Here is a 24,242-nt window from a genome sequence, read left to right on the forward strand (position 1 = left end):
ATATTTGTTATAAAATATAATACATAATATGTAATACATATTTCATATATGTGTATATATGCATATATATGTATATATACGAAAAATGTATAATATATAACATCTAATATATATTTAATAATATGTATTTACTATCTAATATACTAATATTAGATATTATATATTAATAAAAATTACTTAATATATAATATATAACTATTATATTATATATGATGTATATTGTATATAATATATTATATATTATATACAATATATTATATACTATATATTATATGTATTACATATTATATACAATATGTATTATATATTATATATTATATATAACATATATTTTAGATATGATAGATCTATGATATATATTTTATATATGAGTATATATTTTATATATGTATATATTATATATAAAAATATATTTTTTATGTTACAGAATGTATTCAGTTCTCCTTCGCCCCCAAGGGTCGCTAACCCTGACTCAGCCCCTCTCCCGTTCTGGGCCCATCCCCGCCGCTCCCCTCGCACTCCATCCATCCCTCCATCCCTCCATCCCTCCATCCCTGCTGTATCCCGCGGATCGGACCTGGACGAGGCCCCGCTCTCCGCTCCCCGCCCCGTGACGTCACACCCGCCGTGACGTCACGGGCCGTATCCAGGCAACAGCGCCCTAGCGGGTCGGGGCGGCCATGGCGCTGCCGCTGCTGCCCGGCTTCTCCTTCCGCCGCAACGTGAGTGACAGCCCGGGCCAGGCCCCTTCCCCGCCTCCCCGCCCGGCCCCCGCGCAGGGGCGGCCGCGGGGGCGCTGCCAGAGGCGGCCCGGCCATGGCGAGGCCTTTCCCCGTGTCCCGGCCCGGCAGGTGCCGGTGGGTGCGCTGAGCGCCGCCGGGCTCGGTGCGGATGCTGTGCAGCGGCACGGAAGGGTTTCGGTGTTTAAGCAGCGCCGGGGGGGGTTTAGGTTGGACATCAGGAAGAATTTCTTCACAGAAAGGGTGATTAGACGGTGGAAGTGACTGCCCAGGGAGGTGGTGGAGTTGCCGTCCTTGGAGGTGTTTAAGGGAAGGCTGGATGTGGCACTCAGTGACATGGGCTGGTTGAGGAGCGGCTGAGGGAGCTGGGGGTGTTCAGCCTGGAGAAGAGGAGGCTCAGGGATGACCTTATCACTCTCTACAACTACCTGAACGGAGGCTGTAGCCAGGTGGGGCCTCTTCTCCCAGTCAGCCAGCGACAGGACAAGAGGACATAGTCTTAAGCTGGGCCAGGGCAAGTTTAGATTGGACATCAGAAAGAACTTCCTCACAGAAAAGGTGATTAGATATTGGAAGGGGCTGCCCATGGAGGTGGTGGAGTCACCGTCCCTGGAGTGTTCAAGGAAAGGCTGGACCTGGCACTCAGTGACATGGTCTAGTTGAGTTGGTGGTGAACAGTCATGGGTTGGACTTGATGATCTCAGGGGTCTTTTCCAACCTAATAGATTCTATGATCTGGCAGCTGCTGTGGGGCACTTGGATCTCTTGTTGGATCTCTAACAGAGCAAAACAGGGCGAGACACATACTTTCTATATAAAGGGAAAAGTCTTTGCAGAGCGTGGTGATGCCAGGGATGTTGATGTGGTGGTGTTCCAGAGCTGCCAACACTGTTAGTGCCAGTGGCAGGCTGAATAGATAAGATGGTGTTTTTATCATAGCAAACAAAATTCTATGTCCTATGAGGAGTAGCTGAGGGAGCTGGGGGTGTTTAACCTGGAGGAGACTCAAGGGTGACCTTATCACTCTCCACTACTCAGTGAAAGGAGGTTGTAGCCAGGTGGACTCGGCCTCTTCTCCCAGTCAGCCAGCAACAGGACGAGAGGATACAACCTTAAGCTTGGCCAGGGAAGGCTTAGGTTGGACATTAGGAAGAATTTCTTCACAGAACGGGTGATTAAACATTGGAATGGGCTGCCCAGGGAAGTGGTGACATCACCGTTCCTGGAGGTGTTTAAGGAAGGACTGGACGTGTCACTCAGTGCCATGGTCTGATTGACAAGGTGGTGATTGGTCAAAGGTTGAACTTCTTGATCTCAGAGGTCTTCTCCAGCCAAATTGATTATGCCATTCTGTGATCTGGCAGCTGCTGTGGGGCAGTTTGAGCTCTTTTTGCATCTCTAACAGAGCAAACTAGGGAGAGACAGGTATCCTCTGCATAAACCAAAGCCTTTGCAGAGCAGGGGAATTGCATGGATGCAAACACGGTGTTTCAGAGTTGCCAATGCTATTAATACCAATGGCAAGCTGAATAGATAAGATGGTATTTTTAGCCTAGCAAACAAAAGAGAAGGCTGCCATCACTACTTCAAACTTGTTCATCAAGGATAGCTGGAAATTTGCTGAACACAGTCTGTACTGTGAAGCAGTGCAGGGAGTAAAGGGAGGATTCATGCACAGCACTGTAGTTGGTGCTTTCAGGAGGCAAACTAAACTGTAGACTTTCTTAATAATGCTAAAATATCTGGAAGGAAATCTATCGTTTTCACACTGTGAACATGTTGTGGCCAAGGTTGCCCAGATAACTTGTGGATGCCTCATCCCTGGAATTGTTCAAGGCCGAGTTGGATGTGGCTCTGAGCAACCTGGTCTAGTGTGAAGGTGTCCCTCCCCATGGAACTGGGAGATCTTTAAGGTCTCTTCCAACCCAAACCATTACATGATTCTATGATAGAGCCCTCATTTCTGTATCCTGAATGCTGGGGTGTTTTGCAAGCTCCTGAGTCTGACCACCCTAAGAGGGAGTATATGGAAGGTGGTAATGTAGTTCAGGGACAATTTGCAAGTGATTTGTCAAGACAGGTTTTAACGCCAGTGGTACCACGAACATCAGTACCCCTTCAATATGAGGCATGAAATTCCTTAGGAATTTGTGGACTCCCAGCCTCACTCGGTGTGTCAGCACTGCACAGGTGTGTGCAAACACAGGACCTCTTGCAAGAGGAGCCCAGTGGGGATTTTTCAGGATACTCATTCCCCATGGAAAGAGCAAGCTGGGTGCTGTTGTTTTAGAAGCAAAAAAAAAAACCCAGACCTGGTGGTGAATACTCAAGTCTCTCTTGCTGCATTGGAATTTGTACTGTAAAGGGTTGGTTGTGTGTATAACACTCGAGGTGGTTGCCGAGTACACCTGTCAGCAACACTGAAATAGGTGTGTGCCACTGGTGCCTGCTGGGTGGAAGCAGCTCAGTGTTATCCATGACCTTATTGGTCTCCAAATTTCAATTTAACTTAATTGATTTAATTTAACTTTACATGCTTGGGAAGAGTTACTTATGGAGAGTGTTGGACACCCCCTGTTGAAGTGCATACAGTGAGTATGTTATGAGAACTGAAGGTGTGAAAGCTGTCACAATTGCCACAAGACAGCATTGTAAAACCATGGTTATACCCTTGGTAGGGCTCCAGATTGCTCTTTTCATCAGTCCTTGAGATAGTGGAGTTAATAATTATAACTCACCTTTATTGAAAAGCATCTCTGATCTCCACTTAGTTGTTGTTGGCTATTAGATTTAATTTTACTTTCATATAGCTCCACAAATGAGATGCTGAGAACAGCATATAAAGGGGAAAAAAAGTGTCACTGCTATAGAAAAATGGAAAAGGAAGAAAGTGTTTTCACCTGTTAGGACTCTGAGCATCACCATCCCTGTCTCTTATTGCGCAGAAAAAACAGTGGCAGAGCATTCCTTGAAGAAGGATTCATAGAGGACAGGGGATTGCTGTTCCTGTCAGCCCTTGGTTTATAATTGTGGGTATTAATTCCACCCATCACTGGTGGAATTCAAGCTACTTGTACAACCCTCTTGTCTCTGCACCTAATGCTTCCACCTGCCTTATCTATAGGCCCAGGAGAGGCAGCAGAAGGGAAGCACATCCGTGTTTTGTCTGCCTTGGATGTGTTTAATAAAGTGGCTGAGCTGCCTCCGAATAATCAGAGCTTTAAGGCAGTGAGGGACACATAGTCTGACTCCGAGGCATCAGGACGACAGTGACAAATGGGGAGTGAGAAATCTTTTCACAGCACTTGGTTCTCTGGATCTAAGAGCCTCTGGCCTTTGTATTACCCTCCACTGTGATCATTGTTACTTCTAGCTTGCTTTACCAGGAATGCTGACTCCTTCTCCACCCAGGAGCAGAGACGCTTCCTCTCTGATGGGAGTGAGGGCAGTGAGGCTGGGCAGCTCTCAGCTGCCTGTGGTGCTGGCACAGTGAAAGGCAGCATCTTCTGCCCGTTTTTTCCCATTTTTCCCTCCCTCAACTGCAAGTGACAGCTGCCCAATTCAGCACCATCCCGGAGAGCGATGCTGCCGCTGCATTCCCGCATAGCTGGGACAAAATCTTGCTGCTCGGGCATCACAGCTGGTGCAACTGGAGGGAAACTCAGGGAGGTGATAGGTGCTTCTAGAACTGATGGAGTGGTTCCTATGGGAACATAAGGTAATGTTTCCTTTGTGCTAAATGAAGAGCAGGGATAAAAGCTTCAGGCACAGCCCAAGCAGTGCCACATTTGATCGTTGGTTCGATGGCCTGGAGAAGAATGACGGCAGAAGGTGTCAGGAGCTTAAAATGTTTAATGTCTGCAAAGAGAGAGAAAGGAACCACCTCTATTTTTTCAAATATCTTTAAAATCAAAATTACAGTATTTTGTGTACGCTTAAGTCCATCCATCAAATAAACACCCTTCAGCTCTTTTAAAACTCCTGTTCCTTTCCTCTTTGCTGAGGCTGGGGAGGTCAGAGTCGGTGTTGGGAGTGCCCCTGTCTGGTGCTCCTCTGTCCTGGCAAATGCTTTAGAAAAATGCCCTTGTTGGCCTGGTAGTGGCAGGGTGTGGTACTTACACAACATTTACCACCCTGTTGCATTCAAGAGTTTATTTATTTCTTTTTTTTCCTTGTTTGGAAATTTCTACCTGTTGCATCCCCTTGAAAAGGGAAATTCCTCAGTTCTTTTCTTTTGTACCTGGTTTTGAAGCCAATGTTTAAAAGTCTTGGGGAGACCTTGGTACTGTGACTTCTGCCTGCAGAGCCCAACTGGTATTGAAATTGTGCAATGATGACATTTTCAGCTTTGTGCATACAAGTTCTGTGTGTGTTGCCTGTTTGTCAGGATAGACCTTGATAACCATGTTTAATTCTGCATTCAGTGGAAATGCAGCATGTAATAGGTTTCCTCTGTTACTGTGAGAAAAAGTTTGTGTGTTTTCAGCCTGGACCATGTTAGGGATGACACTGGTTACAACACAACTTTGGTAGTGTTCCTGGTCTGCCTCCCATTCTCAAAGGCAGCTGCTCCTTCTGGTTCCAGATTGATGTCCTTGCCTTATGTCAGCAGCCAGTGGACAGGACCACATATTCACATGGGTCAGATTGGACCAGTGTGTTTTCTTGGCTGAGGTCTGAAATCCCTCTCAGAGAGAGAATTTTGTGCAACAATTCTGCATGGCATTTCCTAGTGAGTCAGCCAATAAGTTTGTAGATCTCAGGGGAAAATACATCCTTGAAAATACCAGTTTTGGGTATTTCTGTTGCAAACTTCAGTGGTGCAGCAGTGATTCCACTTCTTCCTTGTTTATTGCAGGAGCTTGGAACTGCCCTCATCTGTGCTACTGTTGCTGTCTCTGTTTCCTGGTTTATTTTGTGCTGCTCTGTTATCACTGACACCAAAAAGGGACACTAGTTTTTCTTGACAGAACATTTGCCATCTTCTTTATAAGTAATCCTGCCTGCTGTCCCTTTGTCTTTTCCTGAACTCCTTCCACTACCTCCTGCCCCTCAGCCTTGATCCCCCAGATCTCTCTCTGTTCACAGCTCCCAGACCCAAATCTTCCTGTAGCTGCTCCTCATGGTTTCATTTTGCATCCTTTACTTGGAAGAGACCTTTGAAGATCATGCAGTCCAACCCTCTCCCGTGAGCAGGGTCATCTTCAACAAGATCAGGTTGCTCAGTCTTGTCCAGTCTGACCTTGAATGTTTCCAGGAATGGGGAATCCACCACCTTTCTAAGCAACCTGTTCCAGTGTTTCACCACCCTCATTGTAAAAAGTTTCTTTCTCATATCTGACCTAAATTAGCCCTCTTTTATTTTAAAACTATAACCCCTTGTCCTATTGCAGCAGGCCCTGCTAAATAGTCTGTCCCCATCTTTCTCAGGATCCCCCTTTAATTATTGAAAGGCAAAAATAAGGTCTCCCTGGAGCCTTCTCTTCTCCAGGCTGAACAACCCCAACTGTCTCAGCCTGTCCTTATAGGAGAGGTGCTCCATGCCTCTGATAATTTTTGTGGCTTTCTTCTGGACCGGCTCCAACAGATCCACATCTTTCCTGTGCTCATCCAGCTGTTAGTGTTGATGTTCTTTGTTCTGCAATGTGTTAGAGGGGCACCAGGGTTACTGGGTCGTAAGGTGTTCCTCCTTTGACAGTGCCACTTAACCTCTGAACGTCCTGAGGGCTCTGCAACAAGGCAGGGATGATAGAAGAGTTTAAAATCTGAATTTGACCAGCACAGTGTGCAGCCTGGAACAGTTCAGAAGTGCCACAATTCATCCTGATACAGGATTTGAGCAGGGCATCCACAGTGGGAATTAAAAATAGATATGGAGTAGAGAACTGAGCTGCTACCAGTGACTTCTGCCATAACTCCTCGGGGGACTGGGTTGAAGACATGTGGCTCTTGGGACAGGGTGTGCCACTGAGGGCTCCCCCATCACTCCAGGCATTTCCAGGTGTATTTGGTTCAGCTGAAATGTGCAGCTCCCTGATGAGTTTGCTGTGACTGTTGTAGAGCAGGATTTAGCGAGCACAAGGCAGTGTTCCCCAAGGACTGCAGTGGCTGAGTTTGCAAAGCCAGTAACTGCAGTCAGAGAACCCTGACCTTTGCATTAGTCACTATTGAATGTATCCTCAGTATTTTTCAGGCTCACTGCACAGAAAATGTCCAGCTTTGTTCAGCAGATCTACAGCCTGCTCAGTTTAGCTGCATTAGCACAGTAGACATAGTCAAGCTCTTTCCATGCTTTCTAAAAGATTTCCTTTAGAAGTCATTTTCTGTCACTATTTTAGGCTGGATGTGGTCTGAGTTCATTAGCTTAAAGTTTCTCAAATGTCATTTTTCTCTTTTGTGATCTTCAGTTATAATTACTCTTTTTCTTAAACTTTCTATTTTTGCTATTGTTTTGGGCTTTTTTAAAAGAAATAACTGTACAGACTTTTAGAATAGATTGTTTTGCCTATGGATTTGGGTGTTTTTCTGGAGCAGGGGATTATAAGTAATTCTTTTATTAGGATTCTAAAATAATCTTTCTCTCAAACCTTAAAAAGTTACAAAAAAGCCACAAAAGATTTTTAACAGGACTGAAGCTGTTTGGCCATGGTTTTTCCATATCTAATTGTGAAGGATGTTGTGATTTTAGCCCTAAATTCTGGAAATTGGCCACAGGACCAAACCTGGATAAGTTTGATGAACACTTTACCATACTGTAGCTCGCTGAAACCCAGAAACATATGAACAGCAAATGCTTCTAGAAGTAGCTTTGAGGACATGAAAAGCTTTCCTTTACTGAGGAAAACTCACCCTCACTGTGCTTTTCTAACTGTGCCTTTCTCCCTAACTCATGCTTTGGTAAGAGGGGGAAAATAATGAAATACTTTCTGTGCCAGCAAGTGAATCTGTTCTATAGCACCTTCAGTATAAATCAGGTGTTCTTGCCTAAAAACTTCCCTTTAAAAACTCAGCTTGGCTATAGTTATTCTACATTTGAACTGATAAAAGCAGGAATCCCCCTTCCTTTCTGACTTCTCCCCAAATCTTCATCAGCTTACTGAGGAACAAAATTATTGAAAAGAGAAATAGAAGAAGCAAGAGCAATTGAGAAGCACACAAAGGAGAGGGAGGAAACCATCCCAGGTGCAGACGTGTTACAAAGCAGGTGCCAGCCCCTGTCACTGCCTGTCTGTTCCAGATTCAGGTACCAGGAGAGCACCTGTACTCACATCTTGAGGAAGGGGTGGAGTGACCACATGAATGATGTCTGAATGTCAGTGCTGACACTGCACACTGAGACATAGCATTTTATATATCAGAGCACAAAAAACTGTGCCAATGTGAAATATTTTATTTTGGGCGTTATTCCTGCAAATGTGCAATTCTTTTTTCAGTCTGGTTAAATTCCTGGCTTGAGCAATGCTCTGTGTTAAGGGGAACCATGGGCTGCTAGTCAGTACACAAGCATTTCCTTTTGTTGATTTTTCTCTTTTATTCAGAACCCTTGTTCTTGAGTTATATGGTGCAGGAGTACTTGTTTTTTCCCTTTGTATTATTCTTTAAACTATGATACTTGTCATGTGCCCTTTTATTCACCTTTGTTCAAAACACTGCTTACCTTTTAAGCCTCTTTTTTGGGGACGTGCTTCCATACCACTGGTTTGGAATGTCCTCAGAATGTGAACCTTATCTCATTTTGCAGTGACTATTTCAAAGGCTAGCTCAGCTTCTTTTAACCTAAGCAAGGTATGGCCCTTGATTATTATGGTATTAAAAATACTAATTTGTAAAAATAGTAAGTATTCTTTTTCATACTAGTGTCCTTGCAGAAGTATTTTAAGCAAAGGTTAAGCTAAAGCAGTGATTGAGCAGTTTGTGTCAGCATCTCTCCATCCTGTGTCATTGGATTTGGAGCACCTTGAGGCAGGGGAACAGTTCAGATTGTGACCTCCAGTGTGCAGCAGTTTGTGTAGACCAGCACTGAATGTTATGTGCCATGAGGCTGGTTCACTGCCTTTCAGATTCCTGACTCTCATATTGGCAGAATGAAATAACTACTCAGGTACTTTCAGGTTTTGCTGCTTCACTGCTTGCACTTGTTCCCAGAACTGCTGTGCTGAGTGTGTGTTACGTTATCTTGGAGAACTGAGTGTTGCCACAATGCAAAATGATTATTTGTACCATTTTTTGATGGATGATAGTAACTTCAAGCTGTCTACCCCTTTCTGGGGAGCAGTGGTTTACATATAAACCTGTGATAATCAGTGATGCCAAGTGTAGTGAGGAGGCAGTTTTGTCCCTCTGCTACTTTACCAACACACCTGCTCTGGTGCTGCTGTGAAAAATGTTTCTGTCCAGCCTTTTCCCCTACCAGGGCCTTTGCTGTGCTCACTCATGACATGAGTTCTTCCCCCTTTAGCCTCATCTTCCCTCATGTTCACCCAGTCCCATGCTGAGGGAGGGCACAGTTGTGGTCCTCCCTGTTTCCCCTTACTACGTGTGCCAGGGTGCAGTTACCCAATGTCTCCTCTCTGCCTTCCCAGATAAAGTATTTTGAGGATTTGAGAGGGCAAGGAAGGGAAGAATAGCAGAGTGAGAGGAACTAACAAGGCAGGATTGCTGCTCGTGGAAGGAAGTGGAGCTTTCTGTTGGCTTTTCCTATTTCCCTGTTCTGTCCTATGAGACTGATACCTGGGGTCGTTAGGGAATTGCTGCCCAAGCACAGCACAGCTGCCTCTGTTGGAGGGAACTGGCCAGCAAAGCAGGCAGCTCTTTAGGAAGGACATTCTCACAGACAGGAGTGATATTCATGTGAGACCAGAGGCTTCTCTGTGTTATTTGAAGACTGGCTCCAGCCCCAGCCAAGAAATTCAAGTGGGCAAGATGAGTTTCTTTGCAGCTGGTTGTTCCTATATTTTTAAGCACTCGATCCTTAATTGCCTGAAAAATTAGTAATAATATAGAGAAATCACTACAGAGACCTTGTTTTGAAATAAGCCCAGATGGAATATATACTCTGTCGTTTGATTCAGGTCCAACCTCCCAAAATTCAAGTGTATGCACTAGTGCAGAGGAATTTATTTTGCACTCGGGGACACAAGTGCAAATAAGATCTTTGACGTGAGTAACGAGAGCAGGCTGTTCTCTGAGTGCTGCTGAACTGTTTCCATTTGCCCTCTGGAGAGCTGAAGAAAAGGCTCTTCCCCTTTACCTTTTACAACAGTTCTTGGGAGTGACTTGCTTCTTTCTACCACACGCCTCAATCCTTGTCCCAGGGAAGGAATGTGTGTGGGAAACAGTCAGTATCGTCCAGTCTCTCAGCCTAGGCAAATTACTGGAATATTATTCCATTTTTGTCTGTAAGACTGGCAAATTGACCACTGAAAAATGTCACTCCCCTTGCAGCATTCCAGTTGTTACAAGTTTTTAGGTTCTGTGTTAAAAATAATTATAGAGAAGCTTTCGTGTGATTAATCCTCCTTGCCTAGATAGTTAACTGTTATGGATTTAAAGACAAACACACAGGCAATTTTTTCTCTCTTTCTCCCAAACTTTTGACAGATAGGGGGAGAAAATTTCCACAAGTCACAGCGCTGGGGTTACTGCAATAATGTTCCCATGCTGTTTGAAGAAAAACCTGGAATAGGAGGTCAACCATTACTTGATCAGAGGCCGAAACCTAAATACACTGAATTTCCTGACGGGATGGGAAGTAATCCTCCAGCTTGGATAGCATTTGACAAGCAGGTATGTAGAAATCCATCTCTGTGTTTTTTTTATAAATAGCTACAGTGTGACAGAGTATAAAGTGAAATTCAGTTAGATATTTCAGAAGATTATTTGTGTGTGTAAAAAAAGCTCCTAGATACACAATAAGAGGGGTAGCAAGTATTTTTTCATTATATTCACATATTGGACAATTAATGTAAACATATATCCAGCAACATATAAAAATATTTCTCTATTGGGGTGTATCTTATACAGGATGTAACAAAACTAAGGGAGTGGTCAGCATATTTCTTTTTAGTGAGAATGGTGACAGGAAAGGAATTATTTGGCAACCTGGTAAGAGTGAATGTAAGGTAGACTCCAGTCCAGGAGAAGAGGTGCATGGGCACTTGGGAACCCTTAAACTCAGTGAAATGCAATGTGCTTGGGATTCACTTATGCCATTGTATTTGCACTCAAAGTCCTGTTAACTTTTGTGTCAGCTGTTCATGTGTAATAGATTATGGCCATTATAGACCCAGCAATTTAAAATGACTACTTTTGCATTTTATTTTGCAAGAATGTAGTGACACCTTTAAAGTCAGAGAGTTATCAAATAACTGTAATCTGTGATGACAGGAATTCTGTAGCATACTTGGTACTTTCCGTGTTTAAATTTACATTGAGTTCTACTTAGTGATATTTTATTTCTAAAAGCAAAAAGCCTGCTATCAGAGAAGGAAAATGATCCAGAAAAAAGAAATCGTTCAGCAGATCACAGAAATGTTGCATTACTAAATGATTACTGCCTTTAAGTTTTGGAAAGAATGGCTAACCTTGTAATTTTTGCTTTAAAAGAGAAGCCATGCAGGTGATTGCAGTACAATTACACATTAATCTTTGGCAGACCAGAACTACAATAAGAAGGTGTAAGGCTTGAGCAGCTACACATGCCTTTGGTTGGCATTGCCTCTGGAATCCCTGTATTGCTCACAGGGGTTTCAGCAGCATGCTCAGGTATGAACTGGTCCAACATGTTGAGGTGTGAAGGTTTCAGCCAGTCCTACACTTGCCTTAACTTCAGCCTTCTTGGAACAAGAAGATGTGTATTGACTTCTCAGGGCCATGTGTAAGTTAGCAGGCCTTGGATCCAAATTTATGGAATAAAAAGGTTAGGTAGGAGGCAGAGGGACCTGCCACTGAGCATCAGGCCCTTGGCCTTGGCTGGTGAGAGGAGCTCGCTGGCCTTTTGACATTCCTTATCTAATCAGTTTGTGCCTCCACAGGGCAGTACAGACCAGGAGTTTGCAAGTTTGGAGTTGGCCTCTGGAGGGCTCATGTGTTTGCATTAATTGCAGACTGTTAAAGGGTACTGACTACCCAACTAATTTAGCTGCCCCATTAAAGACCCTGGAATGCAGCTTTGTCCTCTGGTGCTGCAGTTCGTAGGTCAGCAGAATGGACTGAGTGAGAAATGGGTTGAGCAGGTGTTTATCTTTTGAAATGTAATCTGTTTTCTTGCCATTTTTATTTGGCTTCTAACTTTCAGCAGTACCAGAGTAACTGGAGGAAGGACAGACACAAAACTTCATTATTAAGTAGGCTGAGAAATAGTTTTTGCAATTCCATATGCCTAATAGGAAGCAGGTGTAAATTTAATTTCTTCTACAATTAAATACACACACAAGGCCTCCTGGGCTTGAAATGATGTTTGTAATTTGGTTACCACAGGTGCCAGAAAAGCCTTATGCCAACTTTACAAAGTGCCACAGAATTTATTCAATATTTGTTACTGTTAGTTTTCAGAGGTAACATTCAGTTTCTTAAAGTATGGGATGGGAACTTTGAACACAACAATGTATTGCAGATGAGACATGAGTTAGGAAGTGTTGCATTTTGAGTATTTTTAACACTAACTATGCTTCAAAATGAAAAGTAAGTCATCTTCTTTTCTGTTCCTTCCCCTCCTCACCCTCCCTGAATCATCTGCTTTGATCTGCAAAATTGCAGTTGGTTGCTGCATATATTTCAGTCATACAGTATCATGTTGATAAGGGTATGAAGAGAATAAAGTTTAAATGCAAACCTGCACAAACTCCTCAGATGGAATAAACCAGGACATAGATGAATGCTCAGAGAAAGAAATAATTCCACTGTAGTAAGGGTGTGATTGTGCTTGGAATTCTGTGCAAACAGCCCATTGTGCCTGGCTGGTGTCTCTTGAGACAATCATTCTCAGGAAAGATCATTGATAAAATTAAGAACAGTTAGTAATGAAAGAGGGCTTTTGAACAGTGTGTTTGTTCAAAAGTCTATGTTCTAGTGGGATTGGCAGAAGAGGGAGAAGAGGGTACATAATTTTCCATGTTTCCAATGTTTGCATGGCTTAGCAGCAGCTGGGCAAGGAATGAAGTTCTGATCCTTGTCAGCTGAACCCCAGGATGGTCAGTACAGTTCCACCATAGTACCTCTTAAGTCCCCTGGAGTATTCAAGAGATTTATACAGAGCTCCTAGTCATTCCAGAATAGTACCTGGGAGCCAGGAAGGATAACTTGGTCATCTAAGATGGCACTCTACACCAATGTTTAGACAAATGGAAGGAAGAGGAGATGTTATAGGTTGATAGAGTTTGTGTTGGCTTTGTTGTATGTCAGATGTTTCTGTGTTTGATACATAAAACAGTGAAATCCACAGCTAAAAAATGTGGACAGAATGAATTTTTTATTTATTTTCAACTATTTAGTCTGTAGGTTGCTCAGAAGCTTTCATGTTGTACTAATTAAAAAAAACACAACTGATGGTGTGTAGATTCTTTTGTGCGAAGATACAATGCCATCAGGTTTAACAGATAACAGTTATGTCATTTGATTATAATTTGAATTTTATTTCTCTGATGGTGGAGGGTCATAGTGCAGGAGAGTTGATGCCAAAAATGTGTCTGTCATACTGTTTGATGAATGATGAAAATCAGTGGGATCTGAGCCTTTGAAATAATTTCTGGAAGGAGAGTTTTTCTAATCTTACACCTAGTCCGCCCAAGAGAAGGGAATGTGGCCTGTTGAGAGGTTTGAGTAGGACACAGGGTGGTGTTCTTGTGCTCCTGGGCAAGCTGCTGGCTCTCTCTCTCTGCAGATGTGGGAAAGGAGGTTGGTTTTGCCTATTAGGTGTTTTAAAATGTCTGTCACCAGTATTCATGGAAGTACGTTGAGATTCCCAAAGGCACGTGCTAAAGGAGTGCAGATTATTGACCAGTGTGTTCTGTCCTGTAGGGAGCTCAGCCACCTTACTGGATTTCAGACATTTCAAGTAAAGGTCTGATAGATGTTTGTTGAAACATAGGGAACAGCTAAGTTCTCTTTTTTTCAATGCTTCAGTTTGTCTGATAAATCAAGAGTAAAGGTAATTGAATTTATTAAATATAACCAGTATGAAAAATGAAGTATAAATTAGCACTGATTTGACCCAAATGTGTTGGAGGGGGCAGGATGGAAACCTTTTTCAGGGAATGCCTTTCTGCACATACTTAGGACAGCAAGCATCCTGGTAGATAATGCACTACCCAGTAAATGTGTCTTGCATGTTCCCTCAGAATTGGTCTTGTTGATTAAAGACCATAAATGATACCAAGAAATGCAAAAGTTGTGTAATGGTTTGCCAAGTTTGAGCCGAGACTTCCAGACAATAAAGGCCACTGTATAAACCACTGAGCACCTCCCCTGTGAAGGTGGGATTTTTGGCATTATTGCTATTGCAAGAGTCCACGAAGAGCAGTTGCTGTGCTCTCTGAGTTTTCCCCACTCACTGAATTGCAGACCCAGGTAAGTTTTGAAATGTCAATATTGCACAGCTGTAAATGGCTCCTGAAAAATGTGGTTTCTCTCTGATCGTCTTCAGTGCCATTCATTTGAAAGCTTTCAGGATCTGCTTAAAAAGAACTCTTTCCACTTGCTGTCATGATGCACTTTATTTTTCAGTAATTCATACCATAGCAGTCTCAAAATTTGCTTCAGTACTTGGGTAGCTCATTGTGTTATCAAAAATGCTTTGTTGGAGAGATTTTTCCAAGCAGCCTGCTGCTAGTTTTATATTTGATTTATTTCTTTACTTTAGAGTTCCATCTCTGCTTAGATGTTGTGATAATAAAAATGCCAAGCAAAGAATTTTAAATTTATGTGATTTAATGTGGATTTCTGTTCTTACATTTCAGAGAAATAAATCTACCTCCTGAAATGTAAACATTTAGTTGCTTATAAGCTCTACAAGTTTACTTGATGTATTTTGCAAAGGTGTTGGAGATTTTGCTGCTTTATATTTATTTTTTTTAATAGGTGTTGTGTTTTCATGCCTATTTTGAAGAAGAAGTGCCTGACAAAAATCAAGAGCTTTACAGAATCAGACACTGTAAAATATACTTCTACCCTGAAGATGATACAATTCAAGTGACTGAACCCCATGTGCTAAATAGTGGCATAGATCAAGGTATCTATTTTTAATAGCAGTCTTTTTTTTTTCCTTTATATTTTTCTTCAGTACAGTCTTGGGCCATTCCAAAGGATACATAATGTAAGTTCTTATAGCTGAAATGGCATGTAAGTACACAGCTATAATTGTCTTTTCTTGTTACAGATCATGATGTGAGCATTTTTATTGTCTTAGTTTCTCATCAGGCAGGCTTTGTAAGGCTGAATCCCCTCCCATACTCAAACATACAATTTTTTCTCTAATACAGTTGTTTGAAATCATAGGATGGTAGGTCTCTGTCAGTGTTGTGTCACTTCTGCAGAAGCAATTTGTGTTCTAGGTCTCCATTCCCGAGCCTGGCTCCTCCCATCTTGGCACTGACAATGAGTTCTGTAATTTTTCATTAGCTACAACAGTGTCTCTGCCATTGTTGAAGAAGAGCATCTTTTGTGCCTCTGTCTCTCGGTTCTTTTGTGATTAAAGTGTCCTTGGCACAGCAATTTTTCCTGGATGCCTCTAAGCTAAGAAGCTGCCTTGCCTCAGTGTGTCACATCACTGCACTTGGACCAGCCTGAGGGCTTTTGGAGGAGGGTTTTTACTGAGCTGATTTACTGGGTTATTAATGGACTTGGTTTACGTTAAAAAAATGTGACCTAGCGGTCAACATCCTGTTGCAGAAGGGGAACACAGCTGCTGCTTCTTGGTGTTTATGGGTCACTGCCAAAATGAAAAGTTTTCAAGGGATATTATCCAAAGAAGCAGGATGTCTTGGGATGACTGCGCCTCCCAGTCCCCAAAGATATTTTGTACGTTCTGGTGGATCTTAGCACAGCTATTTTCAAAAATAAGTTAACCATTTCACTACCCCATTCTTTTCCCAGATCAGCAGATGCTACCAATTTATCTGTCTGCAGAGCAAGATCAGTCTTGTGACCAGTGACAGGACCTGAGGGAATGGCCTGAAGCTGAGTCAGGGGAGGTTTAGGATGGATATCAGGAAAAGGTTCTTCACTCAGAGGGTAGTTGAGCACTGGAACAGGCTCCCAGGGAAGTGGTCACAGCACCAAACCTGACAGAGTTCAAGAAGCTTTGGACAACACTCTGAGGCACATGGTGTGATTCTTGGGGTGTGCTGTGCAGGGCCAGGAATTGGACTCAATGATCCTGATGGGTCCCCTCCAACTCAGCATATTCCGTGATTCTGTGATATTTAAAGGTGTTAGTGCATCATCACTGTTAGACCTGGGATAAAATTGCCTGTGAATCTCTTTTTAAGCCAATGCTTCAGGCCCTGCTTTCCCTGTGTTGAGTAGTTCTTGCCAGAATCCTTGTAGGCTTGTCAGCAGGGGCTGATTTTGAATCAGAGGAACCTCGTCCTACTCCTTCCTGGACAAGTACTTTTCCAAGACGTGAGGAAAAGCGTGTTGGAGCTCTTTCCTTGGGAAGTTACAGTTACTTATCCCTTCCCTGCACCTGAATGCATGAGGTGGGAGACATCATTGGATTTAGGTTTTCCTTGACTTGTGCGTCACAGGAGTGGGAGCGGCTGTTTCTGGATTTTGTGGTTTGGAATGAATGTCCGTTGACAAAGGAAGCAGAGTTAACCTGAGAGGCAGAGGTGACACCTTTGAGAGGGAAGGTGGAAGCCAGATTCATTAGAGCAGGATAAAGCAAATCCAAAGGTGATTCCATTGAATGAGTAATTTTCATTGTCTTTGTGGTGTGGGTTGTGCAGAGGTTGTGCCTCTTTAGCCCTGATGTTCCTGAAAGTCTAGTCCTGTTCCTGTGGTGACAGGGAGGCTACAATTTCCCCCTCTTTCCTGGATTGTATTTTGTGTTAGTTGTTGTTGGAGTCACCTTTGGTACTGGATCTAAAATTAACTGAATGGTATTAGAGAGGAACAAGAATTCTTTCAGTCTTCCGTGCAAGGATGTTTTGAAGGCCTCTAAGACTTTGTCAGAGTACTTTATGTGGGATAAATATACATACACAACATATTTAACTGATGGATTAAAAAGAAATGCTCCAGGATCTCCAAAGGACACTTAATTTATTTATTGCAGGTATCTGGGCTGGTAAGGAAGCTCTGTGTATTTACTGTGTTTAGAAAGGAAAAGATACTGTAGATTGAAAGACCCAAAGACTGTTTGGGGTGTGTTTAGGATTCACAGGTGATTAATAGATCTGGGGCCTATACTTTATCATAATCATCTACATAAATATTCTTATTATCCCAAAGATTAATGTGATGTAGAGTGAAAAAGGTGGTGGTGGTGCTTATCAGAGGATTTTCCACTCACATGCACTTGGGCATTGACTTCGTGCTCCATAACTGAAGACTGATGACAAAGTTGTTATATTAAAGGCACTAAATATTTGCTGTTGAATATATGCAAAAGCAGTGTTTCTTAAAAAAAAATCCCAAATCACTAACTGTTAATCTTATTGCATTTTCAATCAAAAATTGTCCTATTTCCTCTTTTATTATAATTATCTATGTCTCTATTTCTCTGTTTCTCTCTCTCTCTCTTATATTATTCAAATTCCTTATCCTGACTGGGACTCGGTAAGCCCAAGAACAAGAGATGTAACTGCCTGCATTGTGGAGCTGGTAAGCTGAAGCACAAAGGAATGAAAATCTTACCCATGATCATGCAGAAAACGTTGTAACAGGATGAGGAACTGAACTGAGCTGAAGTTCAGGATCTTGACTGTATTGCACATCTGCTGAAATACAACTTTGGAGTTAATTAAAATTCCAGGGATTTGTAGAGAGTTCATCTATAGGAGAACTTGGGTTATTGAAAGGCAAACAGCACTGAACAAAAGAGCACAGGTGTGGGGATGTGGGTGAAAAAAGAAGTGTGGGGACATCAGGAGCAGGATAGGCTCAGTCTACATGAACAGTTGGAGAGTTACTGTGGAAGGAAAGAGGTTGTGTAAAGGAGGAACAGCAAAAACCAGTGATGGATAAAGTGACATTGAACTGTTGAAGGCAGAAGGTGGCGGTGACCTTAACTTGGATGTTTGCCCTGGCAGGAAAGATGTTAAAGGCAGCAGAAATGGCTGTTCTCAGGAGCCTTTTTGGAGAGCAGATAGGGAGGGGTGGGTAGGTCAAAGGTAGATCTTAGCTTAGCTGGTTAATGCCTTGAGGCCAGGGGATTACCAGTGCTTGTGCCTTAACCCACAAATGACAGTTTGATGCTCTGAGTGGGTGTCCCTGGGCATGGTGGAGGTGGAGAAATGCAGTAATTTCCCACTGTACTGTTGTTCTAGTTGTGGCTGTGCAGAAAGAAACTTGGGAGAGGCTTACACACTGCAGGAAGATCTGGTGAGGGAATAGCTGTCAAAAAAAGTTAGAAGAATTTCTAAATTCGATTTTGAATTCACAAAACTAAAACAAATTTGCTTCAGAGAAAGAAAGCGCCCAAAGACGTGCTTTTACCTTTGATCAAAATCTCAGAGTGACAAAATAAATGATCTGTGACAATTGTGTTTCAGTGTCTTTAAAAACTGCTTTGTGAAATTGGCTGCTGTACTTGGACTTGAATTTGGACATATAAGGTTGCTACTAAATAACTGAAATTTAAACTTAGTTTAATTTTGGAAACTGGAAAATTTTAGAAACATTAGGAGAAATCTATACAAACAGAGAAGGGAATGCAGAGGCTGACTTGAACTTGAGAAACCAGAATCTAAGGAAAAAACAGCAGGGCAAACACAGTGCACAAGACCCAAGTAAAGATAAGGGAGTACAGAGTGAAGAGAAGGACAGTAAACTCAACCACATAACAAACTCCAAATGCTTCTTCCACAGCCAGAATGATAATTATTCTTTCAATATAAAGAGAAATTCTCCCATAGAGAGCCAGGCTGGGTATGGCAGTGCAAGTGTTTTGTACATCTCATTCCCAGTTAACAGGACTGTGGCTGGCTGATACTGTCTTATCAAAAGGTCATTTATGCTCCCATGGGGTTTGACTGTAGCTTCCAGTGCACTCCAGGCCCTGCAAGCCAGAGCAGAGAGGAGCAGCTGGCTGGGTTCCCCAAGGTCAGCCAGCTGAGGAGGAGAGTGGAGCTGCCTGCTGGCTGGGTTCCCAAGGCCGACTGGACGGAGAGGAAAAGTGCAAGCGGGAAAACCAAGTTACAATCAGCTCCTCCAATATAACCAATTATCTTTGAGTTTAAGCCTCCCCCCAGGCCTTGAAATAATTGTGATTTTGCCATACTTGATGGTGGCCAAATCATGACCTTGCTGTGTTCTGAGACAGATGAATAAGGGAATGTAAGAAGTCTCCTTGTTTATTGGGGTGAATTCTTTGTGTGGCAGGGATAGTAGTGGTGGCTGCTCCTCCTTTCTGTACAAACTCCAGATGTTAGTCATTCTACTCCTCCCTCTAATGCACTCTTGAGTTGTGCAGAGAGAGAGAGGAAGCTCTGGATACCACTTAATTTCTTCTGCAGGGCAGGGGAACAGCAGAGACCAAATAATTTGCTGCCCAGCTTCATTGTCAGAAGGCCTTCACTACTAGGGAGGTCTCCTTAAGCAGCTGCTGTGGTTGCCAAATAATCAGAAGCCCAAGAGACAAGAAGATATGCTACAAATTATGGTGTGGGAGCTCAATGCCATCAGCAGCTCCCTTTCCAAAAGCACAGTAAAGGAAAGCATTATTAAATTTCAAATTCAACAATATAAAATGTATCCTGTACGTGTGTATGTCAGGCACAGTGATACCTAATGAAAGCAAAGGATTGCTACAGATATTATCTTTGCAAGACATTTTCCATTTGGAAAGAAATTCTTATCCCTCAGAATAAAATGGGCTTGTGTATTTTACCCTGAAATGAGAAACTAGCTGAAGGCTTGTTCACCAAATCTGAGGTGAGTAAACCCTCAGAACACCCCTCATATTAGGAAATTGTCAACTGTTACATTTTCACTAAAGTTATCATTCAACAGGATTTGCGTGTTCTGACTTAGCACATTATCTGTTGATTTTTGTAGGAGTGAGGCAAGGATTGGCCAAAATTAGGTAAAATATTCTAAAGTTTGTAGTTTTGTTAATGCTAATGCAATGCAGTTTTGCATCATGTCAAAATGTGCTAATGACACCTTTTCTAACATATTTTAGTGAGGATGCATCTTAAATAGGTGTATAGTATGTTCAAGCAGATAGAGGACAAAATGTGTTCTACAGTCAAAGGTCAGTAACCAGGATGTTGGATTTGGTACATGTGAAACATAAGGATGCTGAACGGGTCCTAAATAATTATTTTAATGGGAACAAAAACTAAATCTGCTTTGTTGCTTTATTCCCCTGAAAAATTAAGGACTTGTTTTCATTGTAGGAATTAAAATTTAGCAAACAACTCTGATAATGGTGGTAGTGAAAGGCATTTCATACAAATTAGTCTACGGGGAAATAAAGTGAACAATAAAAAATTTCCATGGACTAACTTAAGAATAATCCCCTTCAAACACCAAACAAGGCACACAGTGATACCTTTCTCCCTCCTGCTCTGCCTTTCTTTATCCTTTCTCTCCCCAAGCCCCCCTTCACTGTCATCTACCTCCAAAACAAAACAAGAGTGCTGGAAAAGCATCAAACAGGACTCAGTGGGAAACCATACCAGATACACATCTAAAGGGCACTGGAAAGAGATCCAGCTCTGTAGTGAGTGATAATGAGATGGACCTTTCAGCTAATTGTGTCTAATAATCTATTATTGTAGTAGCAGGTTGGTGTTGGAACTATTTTTAGCTTTGTAATTTTTCACATGTTTACTGTATTTAAGTCACAACACCTTTTAGAATTCTTGTAATTTCAAAGTTGTTGGGAATCTATGTGGCAAGTGATTATTATAATATTACAGGTTGGTGGTTCCTGTCTGGTCTTTGCCAGTGGGTGGACACATTGTAAAGGTGGTGTTAAGAGAGGTGTCTGGGTTGAGAAGCACAACAAAGAGCCTGAGGTCGAACACTGGGCCATCTTTTTATTCTCTGTAAGGTATTTTTACAGAAGTATATTGAGGCATTGGTATGGTAAAACTTTGACTGTTGTCCTTTTTGTTCTGTTGTAATGTTAAAAATAAGAATTTAGTCCCAGCTATGCCGAACTCCTGTTCTTTGTGAACCTGGAATAAATCATAGCTGGTCATACCTGCAGCTGCATACCTGTCTTTAATGTATGTCTTAAAAATTAGTTTAACCTACTAAGGCTGTAGCTTCTAAGCCGATTCTAAAGTACTCGTAAGTTATTTGTAAAGTACTTGTAGTATCACAAAATTCTCGAAGTTGAAAGGGATATATTAAGATTGTTTAGTCCACCCCCCTGCTCCAAGCAGAATCAACTGGAACCAGATGCCCAGGGCCATGTCCTATTGGGTTCCAAGAATGGAGACTTTGCAACCTTTTTTGGCAGCCTGTTCTGGTATTTGATCATCCTCACTGTAAAAAAGTGGGTTTGTTGGTTCAGATGGAATTCTGTATCTTTTAACTGGCTCTCATCCTGTCAATGGGCACCATGGAGAAGAGCCTGGCTCCATCTTCTGCCTTCCCTCCTAACAGGTATTTAAAAATATTGAGAAGTGTTCCCCCCCTTGAGTCATCTCTGTTCCAGACTGAACAGACCCAGTTCTCTCAACCTTTGCTCACGAGAGATGTTTCAGTCTCTTACTCATCAACAGTGAATACTTTCGAAGCATTATCCAGTTCCTCAATGTATTTGAGTTTTCAGCTGATAAATAGCCAATAGCAGTTTCCTTCTGTTTTACTATTAAATGTAACCAAATTCAATGCTCTCAGAATAACAGTCCTTTCATTTACAGACTTATGAATAAGAAAATTAAATGTGTACTATAAGCAAAATTAAAATATCCCTCTTTTCTCTCCTCTCCTCTTCTCCATCTTTCTTTTTCTTTTGCATCATGTTCCTGTTAGACTGTGGGTTGTGAGTTCCTGGCTTTGTATTTTTGAGATGAATTCTTTGCTGCAAACCAGTAATCAGCCCAACTTAGCCCTGTTGTCTCCACTTCCCATGTGCTCCTTGGGGAAGCTCACTTGAACATTCTCCATGCTTGATAGGTCACACTTTTTCCTTGCTAGGGCAGTTTTTCCTCTAACCTTAGCTCTGTGTGGCTCTCCTCATCCTGCAGAGTGTACAGACAAATCTTGTCCCTCCCAGACACCCCCACCATGTGCTTTATGCACAACTTTTTATGTGTTTTTTTTTTTTTTTAAAGAAAAATTAACGAGACTAACAAGTACTGGAGACTGCTCTTGCTTTTCCGAAAAGTGAAGGAGACATTTCTTTTCATAATACTTTTAAAATTACCAACCTGTTAAGTTTGCATCAACAAATGGAAATTTGCTTCAGTGGTTTCCTGCTTGTCTCAGAAGGTGTCAATTTTCTGTATTAACTTCAGTCAAATACTGGAACTTGAGGTTCCAGAAGACGATCGGTGTATTGTTGTTAATAAAAGGATTCTCTTACCTAATAATTCTTTTGCTAAATGAAGGATAATCTTATTTGTCCCTCATGGCTTTATCTGTTTAGGTCCTGTCAGCATAGAAAATTAACAAGTCTGGGGAGGGATCCTAAGAGCAAATAATATTTACTATATGAATTTATCCTAATTGTTTCACAGGAACTATTCTTCGACGGCATCGAATTCCACTTCCACCTCCTCATGAAGATCAGTTCTATACTGTACTTCATTTCAATATCAACACAGAAGTAAACTTTTATTCCAGAATATTTAAGATTGTAGATTGTGACTTGTATACAAAAAATTTCCTGAAGAAGATGGGAGTGAGAGTAAATCCTCCTGGAACTCGTCCGTCTGATCCATACATCACACAGCGACAACAGGTCAGATGAGGCAGTAGCATTTTTATCAATGAAAACTTGATATTATTAATATGCATTATATAAATTCTTTCTTTAAAAACATATAGGAAGTAGTAATTTCAAAATAATAAATCCCAAGACAAAACTTGCTTTTAAAAATTCTGGTATATGGCTCATTGTACTGTATAATTAAATATAACCAGTTTTCTCCTGATGTGTTCACACACCTTTTAAAACAGGACAAAATTAATAGGGAAAAATAAAATAAACCTTTCAGTATGGAACGGAAAAGAAGAAAAAAAGTGTATCTATTCCATGTTCTACTTACGGATTTGCTTGAGTTAATTTAATAATAATAAACACTTTTAAAGTGTTTAAAGGAAGACATAATTGGAATTGTGGTTCAAGCACACCCATGGCTTCCTGCAGACTCCTTTGTTCTATTCATATGCCAACTTTCATTTCTACCCCACATGTTTTTAACAGCTCTTTGCATGTTTAGAGCAAATTCTTCTGCCATACAGAACCCAGAGCCCTGCAGTTTTAAAACTTGTGAGGTTTTACTTGAAGGTAGTTCCCTCTTTTATAAGTGTATGGGAACACATACACACACATACACACCTGCTCCAAAAATTGCACTCAGAGCTCCTACATGCTATGTGGATTCCCCCTTGCAGGATATGGGGTCCCTTTTTTTCCCCTGTGAATATTAGTGGGAGTGGTGTTTTCTGCAGGTAATAGTGACAGTTTCTTTCAGTTTTGTTTTTCTTGATTAATATGAGTGCAGATGGCACTTGACCTGACTCTGTTAGGACAGTTGGCCCACGATATGCAGCCTGTTGTGACAGATCCAGCCTGGCCCTCTGAAAACAGCAAATACTCCTGTATCTGTTGCATTCAGCTTAATGCTCATACTGAGGAAACTGCTGCCGATCTCAGCAGCAAAAATATAAGGTAACTATGGCTGAGATGTGTAGGACAATTTCCATGTCTCTGAGGCTCTCTCAGGCCAACATGTTGGTTTATCTTTATTCATGCTGCCAGCCTTTTTGCAGCATTTGTAGTACATCTCCTGGTTGTGGTGACTCAAACTGGCCATGGGTTACTTTTCTCTTGCTCAGTCATTGTAGGTAACAGCTGTGAATATTAACATGTGCTGAGTTGTCTTGATATTGTCAGACTGTGTCAGCATTATATATGGTACTGCATAACCTGCTTAGATTTAATTTTTTTTAAGCAACAAGCGAACCAGTCAAGTATTGTGGATATTTGTGCATAAAAAGAATGGAGAGGGGAATAAGATTTGAGAAATATGAGCATCAGAAGACAAAAAGTTACTAAAATCTGTGTCTTCATGTTCTCAGTTGTTGAGGAATTACAGAAAAGTTATCTACTGAATTCTGGCTGCTTTATGCTCTCACTTTCCTGTGCCTGTGAAAGGT

General features: G+C 41.8%; 1 protein-coding gene and 1 long non-coding RNA gene across 2 annotated transcripts in view; one reads left to right on the forward strand and one right to left on the reverse strand.

Moving 5' to 3' along the window:
* The window catches only part of LOC113947926, an 8,818-nt gene extending 8,203 nt beyond the window's left edge, over positions 1-615 (reverse strand). The window contains exon 1 of the long non-coding RNA XR_003527928.1: positions 578-615. This is a non-coding gene — a long non-coding RNA (uncharacterized LOC113947926). The remainder of the gene's footprint in view (positions 1-577) is intronic.
* Positions 616-627: 12 nt separating this feature from the next.
* Positions 628-24,242, forward strand: part of EFHC2 (EF-hand domain containing 2) — a 60,259-nt gene continuing 36,644 nt past the window's right edge. The window contains exons 1-4 of the mRNA XM_027645085.1: positions 628-722; positions 10,341-10,526; positions 14,817-14,967; positions 22,598-22,821. Coding sequence (XP_027500886.1) covers positions 681-722; positions 10,341-10,526; positions 14,817-14,967; positions 22,598-22,821 — 603 coding nt within the window. The 5' untranslated portion in view covers positions 628-680. The remainder of the gene's footprint in view (positions 723-10,340; positions 10,527-14,816; positions 14,968-22,597; positions 22,822-24,242) is intronic.

This window comes from Corapipo altera, unplaced genomic scaffold (genome assembly GCF_003945725.1).
Source record: "Corapipo altera isolate COAL_440 unplaced genomic scaffold, ASM394572v1 0, whole genome shotgun sequence".
NCBI lineage: Eukaryota > Metazoa > Chordata > Aves > Passeriformes > Pipridae > Corapipo > Corapipo altera.